This window comes from Rissa tridactyla, chromosome 5 (assembly GCF_028500815.1).
Source record: "Rissa tridactyla isolate bRisTri1 chromosome 5, bRisTri1.patW.cur.20221130, whole genome shotgun sequence".
In the NCBI taxonomy this organism is placed as follows: domain Eukaryota; kingdom Metazoa; phylum Chordata; class Aves; order Charadriiformes; family Laridae; genus Rissa; species Rissa tridactyla.
Window position 1 is genome coordinate 73,315,942 of NC_071470.1, and position 21,792 is coordinate 73,337,733.

At 36.7% G+C, this 21,792-nt stretch overlaps 1 protein-coding gene across 1 annotated transcript in view; it reads right to left on the reverse strand.

Moving 5' to 3' along the window:
* Positions 1-21,792, reverse strand: part of TTC29 (tetratricopeptide repeat domain 29) — a 209,624-nt gene that overhangs the window by 103,027 nt on the left and 84,805 nt on the right. The window contains exon 4 of the mRNA XM_054203188.1: positions 7,978-8,201. Within this exon, the coding sequence (XP_054059163.1) occupies positions 7,978-8,201 (224 nt within the window). The remainder of the gene's footprint in view (positions 1-7,977; positions 8,202-21,792) is intronic.

Genomic DNA, 21,792 nt, shown 5'->3' on the forward strand with positions numbered 1-21,792 from the left:
CCTCCTCAGACACTGAGCACTGAAGAGGAAGAGCTGACCCCTTTCATCCCTCAGCTTTTATCCTGAGCAGGATGCAGATGGGATGGAATACCCCATTGGTCGGTTTTGGGTCACCTGTCCTGTCCACTCCTCCCCGCAGGCTTTTCCACTTCCAACCCTCCAATGGGGCAAACAACGAAGTGAGCCGACCTTGGTTGTTACAGCAATTAAGTACAAACGGGAGCCTCTCTGCATACCATGCCTTGGTATTAGTTATAAACGTCAGGCCTTAACTCTGCTAGAAGTGGACCCTGTCTGAAAAACATGCTGTTAATTTCAGTGAGTTCAGTTAATTAGAAGAGGCTTAGCTGAAATGTAAAGTTACTGAAAAGAAAATTGGTTCTGTTTTACCTCGAGCCAGGACAAAAAGTCATCTTTATCTATCTGTTGATACAAAAAAAAAAAAATAATGATCTGCACTACTTATCAGTGGGGGAATGACGGCACTGGAATGTGACACCAAATCAACAGAAAGAGAAGTCTGAATCACACACACAATTGTAAAACGGTTCCTGCAAGACAAATTCCTATTTTTAAATAAGAAACAATGAAAAAAGCACATAGATAAAGACTGAAAGGCTGATCCCATTAATCTCTTAAAAATTACATTAATTTCATAAAACATTGGAAGCTAAATTCAGGTCTTCCAGAACATTTAAGTCATAGGATTGTGAGAATACTGTAAAGACAAACATTCACCCGAAACGGCAGCTACACAGAACTAACAGAAGTTGATGGCATAGATGGTGAGGCCAGATAGTTCAGAGTTTTGGACTTAATTGAAGATCTGAAGCAGGGCTAAGAACACATGCATTAATTATCCAACAGAACATTTCTTCCAATGCCAAATTGCAGGCAGTAAGATTTCACAAAAATTAAGCAGAAAACAAATTTAAAGTCATGCTATGTTGCAGTACTTGTTTTATAATATTTTAGTGGTTTTATGTTTTTGGTCACAGAATATAAGTAACAGAAAATGGACTTCTTTAACTTTGATCTGAACTTTTCAAAATATTTTGTCTTCATTGTCCTTTGCAATGGCAAACAACTTTGAAATTGGGTATCTATGTTCAAAAGGAAAATATCCCTATCAAACCTTGCTGAGATCTTTTTGTTAAACAGGGATTTTGAAAAAATCCCTTTGACTCAAGCTTAAACATTAAGCCCCATATATTAAACACACATAGCATTGCCTGCTCTGCATCAGGATCTCTTCAGGTGCATCTCAAGTGTAAAGTAGGATCTCTCATTCTTATGCTCAAGCCATAGTCCCAACTGGCCCACTTTGTTCTTGCGCTCTTCTCAGGAACTCTTCCCTTGACAAGCAAAGGTGTGCATGGAACAGAGGAACATTCAGATCCATGGTCTGCGTGTTTGTCGTCTTCAGCTAGACAACTACTAAGTAGTGAATGTACAGGGATAGTGTGGCAGAGTTTGAGTATGAAAACCCCAACAGAGCTAAATGAGAGAAAAAGAAACATATAGAAGATCCCCAAACCATACTACTGTAATTTAGTTACAACTGCTGCTACTTCTGTAGGTCTCCTTCATGACAGGATGGATTGGAAGAAGGGAAGAAGTACAGAAATGGTCTTTAGAGAACAGATGAAGACAACAAAAGATTCTGGCTTGGTATTTTCCTTAATGGAGAAAAGAAAGAGGCTGCTGTTCTTGTTAATGGAAAATAGAACTTGTACTTATTTTTAAAATACAGGCATCAGAAAGAAATTTTTCAACATCCATTTATGTTTCAATATTTTCCACTCAAAAAATCACCAATCAGCCATTTGTTCCTGGCAGAAGGCGGCCATATGGAAACTTTTCAACAGCTGGTAACACTCACCTTCCCATTCAGTTAGCTGTTTTTAGCGAGTATGACTTGAATATAACTGACCATTCACCCTTGAAGACGTATAAAGGAGTGGTCTAAGATCAACTAAGTCACTAGGATTCATTTTTTGATGTCACAATAAGACATCGATACTGGAAGTTTAATTTTTCTTTTGACAGAGATACCAATACCAGTGACTTAATACCAACATATCTGATGCTGTGAAGAATTCACACAGGATGGAGGCCATTGGGCCAAAAGGAAGAATGAACATTAACAGAATATGGTGCTGCCATCAATTTCCATCTGGACCCACACACAGCAAAGAACCAGTCCCATTTGCTCGCTCAGGACAATCATGCCTCCAGACCTACAGGTAGAGGACCACCCAATCATTCCTTTTTCCAGAAAGTTCATGCATAAGCTAAACTCACACACAAATGAAGAAAGGTTGCTGTGGCGTAGCATGGTGACACCATCAAGTTTCAGACAAAGCCTCTGTTTCCTAGATATCATGGGGCAGGGTATACACTGAGCACACCCCTCCCAACACCACTAGGTACATAAAGAGTGGTATATTCAGTGAACTGGAATATACTTTCATATATTCATACGAAAGTAGAATCTATACAAAGATGCTAAGGAAACAGTCAGGACGTAATTTTGCCAAGTAAGGATAAAGCTATCTAATGATAACAATACAAGGCAATTAACTGGTAATCTGGGATACTAATGGAGAGCTCCAAGCCATTGCAACGAAAGCACACTGCTGAAATTTTCTAAGAAATGCTGCTTCTGTTGAAGCCAATTATAGTTCTACAGTTGTCTATATTTTGAGAAGGGTGACTTCTTTCCTGGGCAGAATCACTTCACTCTTTGTAAGATAATTACAAAAATACTAAACTCCTCCATAGGTCTCTAGCAAATACTGCTGTTTTTTCCCTGTGATACAATGCTAAGTGGAGAAGAATAAACCTGCTTAGAAAATAAAACAGTGTTCCTTTCCCCATCCCCCCAAAACCAAACAAAACTACTCCTCCTCCAAGTGAATATTAAAAGAGGTTTTGGTATGTTTACCCTTTTTCTTTTTTAATGCATAATTGCTTTCCTTTTTTTTTTTTCTCCAAAATAGCATGGGTAAAATTGTTATTGCAATGTTTCTAGCCCTGCCTAAGGCATAAGCGTGAAATCTTACAGAAAAGCTTTTCACTGTAAAACACTAAACTCTGTTTTCAACCTTAAATACCTCAGACAAAGAAAGATTTTTCCAGTGCAAGCACATCAAATACTCAAGCTTTCTTTACATACTTTATGAAAAGTCATCTTTTACAACAACAACAAATGATAACTCATACTGTCAGAAGTTTTCTCCACACTGAAGTGAGGAAAAAAAGCCAAGTTAGCACTTCCTTCTAATTCTGTGTGTCTGATATTCTCTACAACAAGGGTCAGCAGCCTGCAGCATATGCACAGATTCAGCATTTAGCATAACACAAAGGTTGCATGGGGTCAGGAACCAGGAGCAGATGGAATCTAAGAAAGGCAACAGCTTCCAGGTCTTAACTCCTACTCTCCACCAGCTGCCCCAATGATCAACTAATAAGTGGTGTCTTGCCCCTTGCGGTTAGAAGAGGCCTAACTGAAAAGTAAAATTACTGAACAGAAAATTGGTTCTGTCTTACCTCAAACCAGGACACCCCTTTGAAGGCATGTTCATACCCGAGTATAGGTTCCATGCTTTGGCATGGTAAACACAGTGATGTGCCACTATAGTTCTGACTGCTCAATACACCTTGCAGTCACTGGACTGTGGCATTTTCCCTGGTTTTGCTCCCCTGCTCTTGCAAAGTAGAGCCAATGGCAGAGACACGTCTCTGTTTAATTGTTCTTGAGCTACAACTTGCCTTGTATCACCTTCAACTTGTACAATATAAGCAAACCAGCTCACTCTAACAAGCACTGATCTTAGGAGCTCTTCAAGGCCTCTGCTAGTCTTAGGGTTCAAGCCTACATTTAATATGTAACTCTGATGAAATAGTATGTAATTCAACAAAGAGCAATGCTTTTTAAGCCCTTCTGAAACAATACTGGGACAGGTGACCTGTAATTTGGCAGGCTATCACTGAGAGGCTGGTCTCAGTCTAAAACACATGATTGATGTTTTACAGTATAATCTGCATACTATCAATCATTCTTCTGGCAGGTTCAGTGCTAACTAAACTAACTAAAAGTAGTTACACAATACTTTGATGAAATTATTTGAGAAGTGGTTTATCCTAACCAGCATACAGACCCAACAAGTAAATCAGCAATGCATTTTAAAACAATAAGACAGACTGTAGCAGCCAAGTAGTGATTTAAAGAATCAGTTAGATTCACATGGTAAAATCTGTGCAAATACTAGCTTAATTTAACTTTTAAATATTTTTGAGGAATAGCAGCATTATCTTTACAATGAATTGTTCTCTCAGGCACACGTTGCACTGGGTGCTGTTCAAAAATTTCAAAATATAAGTAAAAGACTTCTTAGTTGTATATCCTTTGTTCCTACTTCTTCCCCATAACAGATATAGAAGTCAAATTTTGTCTGGTCTTAGACAGACAAAATGGACAAAAAGAATTCTGTTCAGCTGGCACACCTCTGTAGAGTATCGCTATCATTTTTTCACAGGGTATGAGCAGCCAAAGGATATTTAGTTAGCAACCCTCAATGTCAGACAAGGATGGACTGTGGCTTCAAACTGTCCCTCCTGCTAACTCCCAGAACAGCACTGAGTAGGAGCTAGGCTCTTCAAAGGGATAGCAACAACAACCTGCCAGCACTGTATTATACCTTTCAAGGACAATTATACCTTTTCTGAGCAGTACAATCAGGCAGGCAAGAAAGCAATCGGACAGGCCATTCCACGGCCCAAAATATAACTTTCTTTTTGGAAAAAAACCCAACATTTTCATACACGTGCCAAGAAACAACTGTATACATCAAATGCTGAGCTATGTAGATACATTGCTTTGGCATTTATCCTGCATTCTTCTGTAATAAACCCCTACAACCATACATATTTAAACAGCTACAACATCTCCTTTTTTTTTTAATCTACTGAGACCAGAACTAGTAAAAATAGAGGTTAGTCCATGATAATGAAGGAAGATTAAGGAATAATTAGAAACAACTCAGTTTTGAAGTCAGAAGCATTTACATTATTTGCATCAAAAAAGGCCTAAAGGAATGCAGTCCAGTATTGCCAATATTCCTGCCAGGGTTTGGGGGACAAAGCCATACCTAGGACAGTGTAACTGTGTCAGCTATTTTTCTGAGAAGCTGTAAGGATTAATGTTAGCTCTCTATTTTTAAATACTTGAGAAGTATTCAAACACAATGACAATGCAATTAAGTTGGACAGAAAAAAGATATTTTCTTTACACACAGTATAATATTAGTAATAGCCAATTAAAAAAAAAAAAGAAAAGACTCCTGTATGATCTGAAGTTCAACCAAAATGTTCCACTGAAAATGAAAATAGAGAGAACATTCATTGGCATATGTAAAGGTAAACAGTCTGTACAATGTAATGCGGGTAAACAAAGTGTTACTATTTTCCATCCCAACGGAAAGAAAAATAATTGGTCATTGATATCAACCTCCACATTGTGATGGATGGTGCTGATTCTATTAAAGCAAACAATTTATGTCCAGCATTACAGTGTCCTAGAACTACAAGTTATCAAAAAAATGAAAGTATTAACATATTCCACCAATGAATATGCAAAAAGAATGAATACCTAGCTTCCTCTGTCCACTGTAGTAACAGCCATAAAACTCTATACTTAGGAGAAACAGCTCTAAGTTATATTCACAATTAACACAGCAACACTGTACAATACAAAAATATCAGGTGAGAAATATTAAATAACAAATAAGAAAATTACTTACTGACACAGTAAGCAAAGCTTTGTTTTCCACTTCAGGTTCAAAAACAACCCCTTCATAAAGCTTAAATTCATCAAAAAACTTACAAGTCATGAAGGATTTTTTTTTTTTTTTTTTTGCATGATATACACCAGCTACTCTCTTCTTCAACACAACTCTTAGCTTAGGACAGCATACCTGAGACAGGTAAATTTTCAGCTAGCCCAATGTTAGTAACATCAACCACACTACAAACCTCCCTCCATTTGCAACCCCAAAGCTTACTTTCAGCCTTTTAAACTAGAACTATGGTGGCTGATGAGCAAATGCAGGTCAGCTGCTGCTGTGGCTGCTACATCATGGTAAGTTGCAGCTGAGGAGAACTGCTGAACGCTTCTTAAATGGTGTCTACTGGAGTTGTCAGGAGATCATAAGCCAGAGCCCCAAGCAATTTGATTAGAATCAGAGAGTAACTGGATTAGTGGAACTACTGAATGAGTATTTGATGAGACGTATAATTCATACATTATCTTCACGGCACTACTATCTCTAACACCTGCAACATGAATTAGTGTCCGCCCCTTCACGTGCCAGGTGACTCAAGCCTCATTTAAAACAAACAAGAGATTTGTGCAAAGGCTTTCACTGAAACTCGTGAAAAAATCAAAACTAACTATACCTTGATCTAGCAGTTCAGTAAATGTGCTTGCCAGCTCTATTGGCACATTCCCATTGTTTTCTTTTATTTTAAACAACTTTAATGGGCAAAGTTGGGACATATTCTCTCCTAGAGGCAAGATACAATCAGTCAGACAAATGGTGGTGTCTTGTTTCTGTGAACTTATAGAGCCCATCACACAATGAATGCTGAATTCAGAGAGAGAAAGGGCCCCTGCCTTTCAGGGGCAGAAACAGCACTGTCAGCAGCACCCTGACTCTCTGGGAGCGTGTTTGCCAACTCTGTCATCACACGTCAGTTTGTAACACTGAAAAATATCATGCACTGAAGAGAGGCAAAATGCTCTCCTCAAGCAGCTGCAGGAAACAGACCCACCAAGATAAGACATATCTACTATTTTTCGAACATCGAAGTGTTGGCAATGCACTTCTGCCAGGGCAGGCTGAGCACAAGCTTCTCTCTTGCGTTCCTGCAAGCTACAGGGGTGCCTATTCAGGTTTTAGTCATGCTCCAGACAAATCTGAAGATTCCTTCCAATCACAGGCTGGCTAGACTTCCTGCCTAGAATCACAGTGAATTAAATAAAGAAACACAACCTTTGGCTTTCATAGTAAACATAAAATAAACATTTTAAATGAACATTTTTTAAGCGCTGAAAGGGTTTTTTTGTTGTTCCTTTTTTAAATGAAGTTGTCCGTTTCTAAATTTAAGTCAAAAAGCTTAGACTCCAGACTCATGAGCTTTATTGTAGATTTTCATATTTGTAATGATCAAAACGCAACTTGAAACAAGCCAACTATAGTGAAATCAGCTCAGACATGAAACAGCATTGCAGTTAGAGCTTTAGCTGCCTCCATCCCTACAATTATACCAAAGGAGAGAGACAGAGTAAGTTATGTTACTATTTATAGTAAAAGGAAACGATAAATATGAGTGCTTAGTAAATAGTAGGCAATAGAGAAAATCCAGTAATTTGGAGTTATGTCTTCACTAATATCTAATAATTCACAGGTGGCATGTTACATCTGTGTGCTGCATTTTATTTGACACGTTCACAATCCTTTTTAAGTCAGTCACAAATCCAAACACAGTTAGCAGACAGGGTATTTAATAAAATCAGATTTATAAAACTATTACTGTGTGAAACAGTGTTTCACCTATTAAATTTTTCTAATACAAAACCAGCTACTCAAATCAATAGAGAAAGAAAAACAATAAATAATGAAACTATGAGAAAATAATTGAGATGTTATCAAAGCTATAAACACATCAAACATTTCTGATGATATCATAATGCACTCTACATGCTTTTCCCTTTTTTTTTTCCTTCACAAAACCTCTCCTGATATCTGCAGCTCCTAATCATTTATTCTATAAATACAGCTTAGTTGACTAAGGCTGAAATGTGCTAAGATGCAGTAACGTTTCAAATTCATACATGAAACAATTTGGAAGCTTCCCCCAGGCATTGGCGGCTGCGGCTCCCGCTGCTCTGCTACCCACAATCCCCCCATTTACCTGCTCGCTGGGCTGCCTCAGCCCTGGTCAGGAAGTGGTAAAGCTGATCCAGCTTATCAGGCTGCTCCTCCAGGGACTTCTGCTGCCATATGGCTGACCCAGGCCCTGCAGCCTCCCTCAAGGCATTCCACTTCTGTATCAGAGTGAAGAGCTCGGAGAAGGACTTGTGATAACCCTGTCGCAGCATGTCTATGCAGATGTTCTTCTTGTACGAATTCCTGTTACTGGGAATAAGAAAGATAGATTTTAAGCCTTTAAGCCTGTATTCTCTTCTCCACCTTGCCAAATAAGTACAGATAACTAAAACGGCTCTCAAGAAGAGACCTCTGCAGTTCAGCAACGGGGAAAGGGTATTTTTTCCTCTGCTCAAAAAGCATTCTGCTAAAATACGATTATGAATGTCATACCCTAGGGAAGTAAATGTGGCAACAATGAATAAATACCAATATATATATTGAAAACATGTTAAAAATATACTGGTATTCTTCAGCTGGTATTGGTAAAAAAGGCTGAATGATGGGGGAAACCCTCCATGTTTACACTAGCTCATGAAAACACAATGAACTCTTAGTTTGCTTTAAAACAGTGCAAAGGGAAAAATGAGGCACATTCCACATGTCAAAACAATGTATATGTTAAATAGTTTTGCTGTAGGATATGATGGCTTGGTTTAAAACGTCAAACAAATGCTATGCCAGAAACATAATCATTAGATATTATTTTGCTGCTGTTTAGCATATAACTTCAGCTGGAACTGGTTCACTGATGCGGAAGTTTGATAATTTCTCCCTAATTCTAAAATCAAATGACGCAACGATGAATTTATATCAAAGTTATCTCACTCATAAACTCTGATAAGATACACATATCAAAAAGTTGTGTAATCAAATATTCTCAAGAGGTAGTATGTCTTTTGAGGTGTTATTTATGGAAATAATCAAAATATTTCTTTTATGTGGCATGAAACAATCATTGTGTCCTATCCCGGTGAAAACTATGAGTCCAATGGGACTGCCTGCAACACTAAAGTAGAGATGTAAAGGTTGGCGGGCGCAGGTATCTAGTGTGAGAAAACAAACCTTTGTCCCAGTAAAATGGCAAGGACCCAGATGTGTTCATTTTATTTTGTATATTCCATTAAGTTTCCAAAGGGTTCTCAAGACTGTCTTTTTAAATTAAAATCCACTTAACTTCAAATTCTCAGCAGCTTTAAAATAAATATGGAATTCTAAAACCTGAGATTTATAGCGTATGCAATAAATTCAGATGACCTCATGCTAAGCAATAGCTTAACGAGACTAATACTTCTAGCCTAAAAAGAGCTACTGCAGTTCTTAAACAACGCTAATAAGACGAAATGATGTAAAAAACTTCTTAGCTAGCTGTCAATGAAATAAACAGTAATGTGCAATTTCACAAGTAAATAATCTATATTATTTCATATTTAATATGATTAAAATAAAATCTATTAATTAGTACACAGAGGCACATTAGTCCTTCATATGTGTTTTTTTACATTTTAGTACCAGAACTGAACGCAAAAATATTACAAATTCCTGATATGATTTAGACTGGAGAGTACTGAATTTAACTTTAATATATAAGTAGGTGGGTTTTGAGATTGAAAAGCACACATTGTTCACACAGACAAGGGAAAATATCCAACTATTCTGTACCAGCAAACATTTGCAACATTGGAGAAGTAAATGAAAAATATCTTTAAACATTTAAATTTTAATTTGCCAGAATATGCTATATTTGTCATATATCAGATGGACAGTATATAGCTTAAAAATACTGTAAAGATACTATGTTAATACAGCACAATGTATTCTCTACTCTATATATAGAATGCCTTCTTTTTTCTGTTTTAAAATCCTAACTAAAAAAAAATATTGAAGAATATAGGTAAAAAAATTTTACTAATTTCCAAAGGCTTAGGACCGAATCCTACAGTAATATAACTCAGAGCAGTGGAATAAAAATCTGTAGAGCAGACATATTTATTTATATCATGCAATCCATAGATGTGTACATGTGTGTGTATGCATTAGATCATTAGATGTATTAGAAGTAAACAAGAAAGTACTGCCAAAAGATCTTAACAGTGACTAAACAAAGCGTCATTCAGTTAATTTTTGACACTCTCTGCATACTCACTGAACGCAGTACCAATATTCGTATAAATAGAAAACCTGGCTCCTGATGCATTTTACTTGAAGTCAAAGCACATTTTCCCCACAAGACAGCATTATTAGCAAATCAATACAGGGAAACAAAACATAGAGTAAAACAGGTCAGTTTTAAAAATTAGTGTCAATATTCTTGTAATAAATCCCATCCCAATTAATAAAGAAAATGAAATAGTGCTGAAGTAATCATACAGTACAGAGACCCTTTTTTTCTTAGGCAAAGATAACTGACCAATTCACAAGCAATGAAGCTATCTACTGTATAACCATTCAAATTTTAGAGGCATGAAGATGGAAGTTATCTCTCAGTTATACTTAAAAACAGAAAACACGCAAAGGGCAAAATAATAATACTATTGTTTCCTTAAGTTTCTGCAATATATAAGCCACAAGTGACTGATCACACACAAACAATAAAATAGGGCTAGAAATGAATGCTGTTATGGGGATGAATGGTATTCGTGACACCTACGAGAGCTTGACAATGCAACGATTTCTGAAATTGTGTCAGTTGAATGTTTTCAGTTATCAAAGTTCCAGATGAAAATGCCAGCCTCCTTATTTTCCAACAAACTGCGCTTTCAAACAGAGGAGTAAAGCCAGGGACAGAAGTAAACTTTCTGTGATATCTTGAGATAAACTATAAATTCTCTATCTTCAAAATCCTTCTCATACTGCTTTTTATGACGTCAAGCAGCAGGTACAATGAGAGGTTAAACAGAACATCTCGTGTTTTACATAACCGAAGATTACTTTATTTCTAATATTAACATCAAAACCTGATACCTAATTAAATGTACATGACTTATGTTATAAAACCCAACTGTTAACAGTATGTTCCTACTACATTAATAAACTAGTTTACACTAAACCTTTTGAACCTTACCACCTAATAAATTATGATATATTATTAAACGAGTAAGTTTGTTTTTCTGCATTGCATCCACGCCGATTTTAGGCTTCCTTTGAACAATTACGTTACTTCAAGAAGCAAAATGAAAAAAGACTGGCCTTTCATTTGCTTGAAGCCGAAGACGTCCAAGAGGTTTAATGGTCTCTGGGGGCATCTACTGGAAATCTGGAAAACTGCAGCCAGGACACGTTAATCGTGCCGCTGTCGGGCAGGGCCGCAGAACAAAGAAGGGCAGCGGCACGGATCAAAGGCAGGGCGCGCATCGCTGCGAGCGGGGCGCGGAAGAAGCGCGGAAGAAGCGCGCCCTGCGCTGCCGCCGAGGCTGGCCGACCTGACCCGCTGCCCCAAAAGCGCCATGCCAGAAACGCGCAAACGTCGCCTGCGAGCAACTAAACTCGCAGAATGCGAATGAGCAGACCGCTTTGTCGTGCTAGCTGTGTTTAATTTTAAAATTGAACCTTGGTACGAATATAAACTTAAAGTCTTTTTTCCCCTTTGAATGATCCTACGGGCATGCTAGCAGAAAAAGATTTCAGATGGATTTTTTAAAAACAAATAATTTTTTAATGAAATCTGGAGGATATCTATGTATTTATGGGTAAACAAAGACACCAATTAATCCGTTTTAAGTGTAGGGCAGCTTTATTTTTTTAAATCCATGAAATTCAACAGATGAAAAGCGCAATACCTAACACAAATGTAGATGATGCTGAGAACGCGCTGTTCCTTTGACCGTACACTCATCTCGGTCTTCACCAAAACCCTGTTGATGTTGCTGCATGTTTATTTACACAGATTGGGTAAAACAGTGAAATGAGGTCCACTGAGTGGGTCTGGCTGGGCATCACACGTTCGTCCTACACTGGCAGTTACTGTGATGCAGTATTTTATGCATGAGATGCTGAAAAATTCTGTGCGCTTCTGCGTGTGTGTCACGGGGGCCGAGGGTGGGGGGGTGTCAGAAGAATTTTTAGCACCAAATAAATAACCACCGAAAGTTCAAGTTGCTGTTTTAGTGGTACCATGTTATAGATGATGATTTCATGTAGTATAATATGACATGGGTGGAAGCAGCTATTTATTGAATGTATATCTGCAAGCTTGAAAAGGCACTGCTATTGTTAACGCTGTGCTCTAAGTGTACCTGGAAATTGCTACAGGCATTTTACTTTTCTTAAACTATACAGCTACTTATATAATTTTCTTGCATGGATTTCTTTTATTATTATCATTGCTGGTCTAAAATGATCTAGAGTCATACTGAGGAATCACAGAAATCTGATTCTAATCTGCCTTTACCAGCGCAAAAATCATAAATACTAACCTTCAGTGAGGCTAATGAAATTACACTGTGGTTACTGTCTCAAGGACCTTCCTATGTTTTGGTATTGTACTTTTACAAGACTCTTAAGCAATGCTGGGAGATCAGGACAGTACCATACTGCATTCCCTTTAACTTAAAATCCTGCACAACAAGGCTATTTGCATTCTACCCTTTACGCTGAAAGAGAGAAAAGAAGAAAAGAAATTAAGAGGCCAACAGGCAGATACTGGTGTTAGAAAGAATCAGAATAGTAAAGCGTAACAAAATTATTTATCATAAGTTTAATTCTCCATGCCTGCTCTTTGGTGTGATCAATTACAGACATGCAAAATAAGTGCAAAAGGTTACTATTTTCTGACGGCAGATTTATTTTATTTATTTTTTTTATATCACAGTTCATATCTTTAGATTTTGTATGATTTAATTAGTACTATAGGTTAATGCCGGCTGCTGATTACAATACAAGTGTACTGTAGCAATCGCATTTTGTAAAGCACAAAATGGCATGGATTAAACAACGATAGTATATAAAATATTAAAGTGTACTTCCAGTGTAAAATAATTACTCTACCAATTATTGTAATGTTTAAAAACTGTATTCAAATAGGTTTCATCCACTTGGGGTTTCCTTCTGCAGTTGCAAGTCAATGACTGATAAAAATGCCTTAGCTAAGGATCACAAAATTATGAAAAAATTATCAAGACATTTTTGCTTAAGTTTATTTAAACAAATACATTTTACTTCCCCCCCAACATTTCCTGTCTATAAATCTACAAGAAAAGTTAAAATTACATCAAGTATATGAATACTTAGCTACTTTGTGTTTAACCTATATACAAACACACACAGCATAAGCAATGAGACACCGGAATGTCCTCACTAAAATTTTAAAAATATATGCATTAAGTAAAAACGAATATACTATATGAAACACTAAAAAGCCAAGCACGCTGTAAGAATTTATAATTTCAGGCTGCTCTGCCTAGGAATCAAAACAGGAATTATTGTTCAGTTATAGCTGGACAGCCAAAAAACATAACAGTTTTGCAACACCGTTAGTGACCCACATCTAAAATCTAGTTAAAACTTCTGTAGGGCATTGCTGAACACAAAAAGCACTTATGCAAATACTTGGTAATATGGAAGCTGAAGATTTGACTATCGCATTCAGCGATGCTACAATCCAGGTTACAGTGGTATAAAACCACGCACTCACAGTGTCGAAATCTACATTGTCATGTGTCTGGGCTGCAATCCACCAAAGTTAGGCACACAGCTAACTGGAAAATATATCCGAGCACCTGAGTTCAGTGTGAAAATGTATACACATAACAACTTTGGTGAGTCAAGCCCTCAGCTGATCAAGGTACTCACCACATTTTCACCACATACTGCTACTGATACAAAGCCTTTTAACTGAATCAGGGCACAGCCCTCTTTAGTCCTAGTTTAAAGACTGTCCATTTAAATACTTTTCTTTTAATGAAATATTAACTGGATGGTAATATGTTAAATTGTAGGCTATAGTAATCTCGTTAAAGAAAGATAAGAAAGTACAGTAAATGCCATTAAGTAGTAATAGACGGTTAGCTTACACATCACAATTTTTGATTAATAAGGCTGATAATTAAATTATATTGGGGTGGGGTGCATATTTTTTAATTCCAAATTATAAAGATGAAATAGCTAATGTCCTAATACAAAAAGTATAAAATCCACCAAACCCCCAAATGTTATAAAAAGAATTCCCTACTCCAAAGAGTAAATACAAAATACTGCATGACAATTTGTCCATATCATGAGAGGGAAGAACATCTACTTGAAACTGACTTTTGCAACAATTCAAATTTTTTTTAAATAAGAGCAGGTTTATGGAGCTATGTATTCAGAACTATTAATAGAAAAATGAAAATAAAGTATGTCAGAAAATAAATATATAGGTACTTTATACCACATATAGGTACAATAACTTTCAGCATAAGAAATGCAGTATTTTTCATCTACTGCCTCACAGTCTCTGACTGTTATCAAACCACACTTTAACCTAAATCATGCAATCAAAGGTGGATGCATAACCTGTCAGCAGGATCCTGCAAAGAACACATATATTGAACTCGCTTCCTTTTGTTCAAAGCTACACTGCCACTTTAACACTACATAAAATGAAAAATTAATCAATTATAAACATCAAAGGATGACACAGAAAAAGTATTTTAAAATGAATGTAAGTACTGTAATAATTAAGAATCCTCATTAACCCAGAAAATGGAAATATAAATTTAGCAATGAACTTTTAGAACATTCTGTCTCTAAACACAAATGCAAAGAAAGCACTGAAAATAAAGATAAAAGTGCTACTGTTATAAAAACGTTCTTCATACAGAAGAACACACACCTCTGCACACATACCTGTGATTATTTCAAGCACAATCAGAAAAAAACATTACCTTCATTAATCTTTCTGCTTTTCTTTCTAAATTAATTATGTTCATTAACAAAAAGTAATTCCAACCATATTTTATGGACTATTATTTATCAAAATGAAGTATCTCTCAACTTTCCTCTTTTATTTCAGCGCTGACCTAATGGACTGAGAGCTGGAAACATCTGAGTTTGGAACCTTTTCCATTTGACTTGCATGATATCGCAAAAGTCATTAAATTCCTCTGCAAGTTTCTTTCACAGTGTGCAAAATCGTCTTTAGAAAAACATAATAATAACTATTTATTTTCTGTGTCTTCTCAACCTGATGCTATTAATTATCATAAAACCCTATACAAGGCTATACATTTATTGTACTATTGCTACAAACTATGCCCACAGTATTTTTGCTTTTGTTTATGGTATCTCATTAAAGTCCCCAAAAGAGCTTACTCAGTAGTCTAAGGACGAACAGACCACACAGAGATTAAGAAGAAAAGAAAAAAGAGGATTTTACACAATTCAGAATGATTCACTATGAGAATTATTAGGAAGTCATGATTGTATGAAGGCAAATTACACTTTCTTTATTTCAGACTCTTTTTGTAAGTTAGTGATGCTTCAACCTTTATGGAGTGTTTTAAAAATAGAAGTCAGTTGTGTATTGCTTGTACATTATCTTCAGTACTAAATACTGTTGAACTATTGAGAAATGAAAGCACTAGAAAACTGTAAGACCAAACTTAGTAAAAACAACAAGTTACATAAAAAAAAGAAAAACTTCAGCTCACTGTGTTCTTCTTTATTAAAGTATGTCATGTATTTTATCTTTGCAAGAGTTTGATGAGTTTTTGCAAGTAAAATTCTGTTTCCTCTATACTTGCTAATAGTCATGAGAATCTGTAGTTTGCACCTTCCCATTAAAAATGTATTGTATTTTTTGAAATTATTCACCCCGCCTTTTATCCAGATCATGTCTTTGAAAGGAGGAAGTAGATAATAAATGGAATAATTCATGATTTCCCATTAAATATGAAACTTTCTTTTGCAGAGTTTAGAAAATGAAGTTCTACATAATGTACAGAAGTTGATTAGAACTTTTTTTAACCTTTTCAAGAAAAACCTTTCACATTACACAAAAGCACAGAGAAGTTTCTTTTGGAAAGGCAAACCACCCACTTCCCACAGAGTTCTGCTCCTTAGATCACTGCCTAATTACACTAAATAATATGTTTATCAGGCCCAAAATTCGCAGAGATCATTCATTTGACCAAAAAGAATGTGTGCCTCTAAGTGCTAAAAATCTCTTTTTGAAAGTTGTTTAATAAACATTGAATTTTGGTCATGGCAAGCAAGATTGTTAGGAATTATTCAGACGGAAAAAAATACATATTTAAATAATATTGTGAAAGAAATTTAAAATTTATCATCTAGCTCACTAAGTGACTTGTGCCATCTCCCATTCCACAATCAGCAGGGAGTTTGGGACAGAGTGCCTTAATTTAAAATTTCTTTTACTATGAAAGGATACATTTCTTTGGTTCTCATTTACCCTTTTCCATAGTTTTAGTATTTAAAAGTGAAGAAATATCCTTATAAAATGTAAATGAGTTGACACAACATTCCACCAGTCCAACCAGAGTCATGTGAACAAAGAGGGTCATAAGGTGCTCACAGGTCATATCCAAAGATCGACATCAGCAAGAACAGCATAATCTTGCTAGGACCTGAACATGAAAGGGAAAGAACAGTTTACTTCTCCTTTTGCTGCTATGTCCTTTTTTAGCTGCCTTGAGCTCTCCTCTCTCCCTCGTCTTCATAGTGTTATACAAAGAAGAAATGGAAGCAGCTCAAATCAGTGCATCACTACCACCAAGTACTGTGCAATGAAGGACTGAAATACAAGGGAAAAGCAGAATCTGTACCTACACATTATCTGTCTGTGTCTGAAATTGCCTTTTGCAAGCTTTCTAGTAATAGCAGCTGCCCCTGCTCCTTCCTTCCCTTAAACCCACACCAACAAGATAACACTTATTCTTGGCAGTGCCCCTCCCCTGTCCCTTAAGAGACTCACTCCATAACACAGAAATGGTCAAATCCACCTTATAACACAAAATTCCCAACCCTAAAGTATGCATGTTCAAACTGGGAAGCCCCAGTAAAGATTTCAGGTTGTGAAAAAGAAAACATGGCAATACGATAAGCTGTCAATGAAAAAATGCTCTGACCTATTTGTTGAGTAAGAGATTTCATAGGTCATCTATGAAGTCACCTTACTAATTTATTTGGTAGAGGTGACAGCTACTAAAAAGTCTGGATTAATCAAAACCCCAATCAGCTATTTGTGCTCGGTCCTTAAAGAACTGGTTCATCAACACAAAAGACTAGAATAAGGACAAATAGAAAAGCAAATAAATCTAAAACTGAGTACCAAAACTCTTGTAATTTAAATAACTTATAAACAGAGGACAAGATTAGAAGAAGCCCAGTCTAGCAGGGCTTCCTAGTCTTTCATGGCTATGATGAAAATAAAGAATAAAACACTCTTCAAGCCAGGCCTTCTCCTCTCCACCAGCCCACAAACCCCATTCTTCTCCCTCAGTGGACTCTCCAGATCATCCCGACCTCTAATCAGTTGAGGAAGTTTCTTCCTCTTTAGTCTTGGAGGACAGATAGGGTTGAATATTCAGAGACCAACTGGTAGAAGAAGTAAGGATGTAGGAAAGAAATATTTCATTTCCACAAACTTATCTTGAGCACTAAAACTTAATCCCTCATTAATTGTCTGACATATCTTTTCCTGAACCTACCTAGCTGGTACTGGCACTGAAAACAGCAGAAACTTGGCGAGGGGGAGGATAGTAAATGATTTGTCCCTTTTAATTCTCTCCCTGAAAAATGGAAAAATAATCTTCTACCAGATGGCACCAAGAGAAGATTTACAATTATGCCAGGTCACTTTTGTTCTGGACTTACAAGCTTCTTGCAGAAATGCTGCCTCAGGAATTAGTGAATGCAACTCTCTCAGATTTCTACCTGATCCTTTTGACAGCTTTCAAAATTCCCAGGGCTCTCCAGTGTGGGATTCAGCAGTAAACGTACATGTCTACATCCAATCTGGTCACTCTAAGCTCTCTATATAAGCAATGGAGAGAAATAGGTGCCTCAGAAGTATAATTCACCTTACTTTAAAGCAGCTGTTTGAATCCTAAAAGGTGGAGCTCAACTAATCGAATTACTTATTCTTCATTATTTCTATACGGGGTGATTAACCTAGTTCTCTGGATCAGTTAAACTAAGGTGAAAACCCTTTTGGTCTTTTTTGCAGAGGACAAAGGTTTATGAAAGCAAAGGATTGCTACTACATTCACTCCTAGAGCAAAAATATTATATTCCAGTTTTCATTATAAAATCTGCAAAGTAGTTTAACGATGGATCAGTTAATCTCGATTGATCTCAGTATTAGCTGAGATAGCTTGCAATTGCTTTGGGGGTCACAGCCCACCTGCAAATGAAAGCCTTTGCTTTTTTGTGTTCCAGTAACCTTGAAGTGGACCAGCCTTCTGGTGAATTCTAAGCAGAACAACATACTATATCTCAAACACATCTGATCGAATGCGTATAAGATAATCTTGTCTCCTGCCTGAAAAAGTCGTATCAGAGCATGTCTTTACTGACAAAAATTTATCAAGGCAAGCTTTCCGTAACATACTGATCCACCACTCACAAGACAGAAAACACAAACAGAAGTTTCCTGCATATCTAGGTCAGCCCCTACCATCTCTGTAAAATAATTTAGACGTCATCTGACTATCAATGAGTCTCAAGTGAGGACACTAGAACTCCATCATCACATCTAGTATAATTGTTAATTACTACTAAAAAACCCCATTCCTCTCATCAAAAAGATTTTGAAGTCTCTCTTTCTAGTCTTTAACTCTTTTTTGATGATATGGTTGTCTGGACAGTTTTCATTTGTATGAAGAGGAGAGAACGGTTACTTGATCTTTCTGGCCCTGACAAAAAGATCAGGAAACAGGAATGACAGTATCAAATTCTGGTCCATTCTAGGCTCCAAACTCACTTGAAGATTCAACCCTGGAATCAATCTCTTGACGGAAAAAGCCTTACTTCACAGTTCATCAGGAACTTTTTGACTCTTAAATCAGTCATGAGGGCAATTTTTAATTTTTACTGCAACCCGATTTTGAGCCATTAATGATTTGGGGAGTCAAGATCAAGAACAGAAAGTATCAGGGAAAGCACACCGAAGGCCAGTGGAGTCAGCCAACCTCCTCATAAGCTTACAAAAGCCTAATTCTGTGGCAAGAAAGCAGTCACATTCTGTATTAATGGGAACTTTTACTTTTTTTCCTTTTCCAGCTTCTTACACCCCATTTACTTCTTATTTCAAGTTAAAGTCTTAGAGAAGGAAATAAAAGCAAAATCAATGAAAAAACCACAAAGCAATACCCTGTTTTAATATAATTAAAGTACTATCTTTCTTAAGCACTGTTTTTTCTTCGTCTTCTATCATATCACCCTGGGATAAAAAATTATTAGAAATAAAAAAATGAAAAGCAGCTCCACTTTTTTCCACAGAAAAATGAGATTATAACATAAACACACTTAACAGAATTCCTCTCATTTGCTGTCATTTCGAACAGAGTACAATACTGTATAATAGAAAGATAACTGCAACCTTTTTTTTTCCCTTCAACTATGAAGAAACTAGCTTATCTTAATTTTAAAGAATATTGTGAAGGATACAGTTTTAGGGAACAGCTTTAAAGAATGTTTTTTGTTTCCATAAATGTGATACTACCCATGCACTCCTTTATTTAGGAGGTAATAGATTTGTTATCTGCCTAGCATACACCAAAAAAATAAAGAATGTTTAATATTAAGCAGGAGTGTGGCTACAAGAATTTGTCTTGGCAAAATGATGACTGGCTTATCAAGTTAACCTCCATATTAAACAAAAGTACAGATATTTAGGTGGCAAAAGAAAGATATTCTGTCCTTTTATAAAGAAGTGCAATAATTACTTCTGGAATGGAAACAATATTAAAAAAAACTACACAGCGTATTAGAAGCCATTTCTCACACTTTTAAAAATAAGAACATCTATTGTCTGCTGAGACATACAAAATACTCTAATTCAGTACGATCGTTTACAGATACAGCATTGCCTTATTTTATAAATCAGTTTAAAATTACAGTTGATTCATTTAGTCTCTTATAACTAGATTAGCCTAGTACTATTATAACTGTGTAGCTGCTAGTTTGTTACCATTTGTTTGCTCTCAAATGATTGTATCATGTTTATGGAACAGCATTAGTAAATCACATACTACAGAAATTTTGTAACTGCTGAGCTATTAGCAAAAGCTAAAATTCTGAGAATAATTAAATACACAGAACCTGAACGTAATCTTTTAAAAGATATACTTTAAATATCTCCATAGAAATAAACCAGAATACATATGATATTTCAGTTTAATCTTCTAAGAGGCTTTGATAACTTTGAAAAACAGCACATTACAAAACAGTAAGTAAACACCTCGCTTTATGTAGGTATTGTGGAACAGATGACAAAATTCTCACTTCGTTGTGGATTTGCTTGCTGGTTTCCTTTTCCACAACCTCCAGACTCACGGTTTGGATATAAAAAGAAAAATTGTACGGGAGGGTTTTCTGGGTTGCTATTTTTGTTGTTTTGTTCCCTTTGTTTGTGGGGCATTTTTTTTTTCAATAGCAGTAAAAGGCTGACCTGATCAAATCAGATCTGTAAAATGCACTTTGAAGCCCCAAGGCCTTCCTAAAATAGCAGTGACTTCCTGTGTAATCACAGAGAGAACACTTCTGTCCCTAGCATGGTGTGTGAAGTGTGGAAATCCACTGGGGCTAAAGACTGAAACAGCTCACTGGGAAGGCAAGTCAGGCTGTAACAACTGTTGTAGCGTAATGACTACAGCAGCACTGCATAGCTGGTATGGATCTAGGGTGACAATAAGCGAATGTATTTATTTCTGTGCTTCCTCCCTGAGGTCTGATACTTCTTCCCCACCCACAGGGCAACTACGCTACCCTTAATTCAGGGGACAGGACCTCTGTCAACACAGCATTTTCTCAGGGAGGATCTGTTCCTCATGTTGGTCTAGCTCATGCAGAATGTGACCGAGTCACAGACCAATCTTAGTTTCCTTCTCTTTAAGCAGGGAATATTTAAACCAGCTATGACACTTAGCACAATTAGTATGACAGCATGATCAAAGGTAACTGCCCCACCTCAATCATGTGTACTCACAGAGCAGCAATGTGGCACTTCCCACTGCCTCACCTAACTCACTTCCCTGTCACGCTGCTCTCTCCCACAGACTGTGACCACGATAACAGAGTCTCTCCTCCAGAGACAAAGGAACACATTGACCTTTGCAAACCTTAGGATGACATACTGAGGAAGACCTGCCCAATCCCATCATTGAACGAATCTTTAGTCCATCATCTTTGAACCCAGTCTTAGTTCAAACAAAAGAAATGGGGTACGAGTTTGCTTTAAACAAATTGCTCTCCTAGATCATCAGGCCAAATACATTACAGTCTTTGTACTGACAGTCAGAACACTTATTAGCTTTATCATGTCACCATTGTAAAAATAAAGGTGAATTGGACATGTATCACAGGAAAAAAAAGTTTGTCTGCGGGCTGAGTATTTTATGGTATGGGTTTAGGACACTGCTAAAGTTATTATCCCTCAACTCAAATTGGGTAGTTTTCTAGATTTTAATTGGAAAGTTTTTAGGGAAGGTTTGCGGGTACATTCTTAGGCTAGGAAGCAGAAAAGAAGCATGTTTTGCAAGAAACTAGCTGGTCGAATTCCTGTCTGATCGATAGAAAGTTTTTATGCTGCAAGGGTGATCTTGTAATATTAATTGTTAGGGTGCCTAGAGTCCTTGTATAT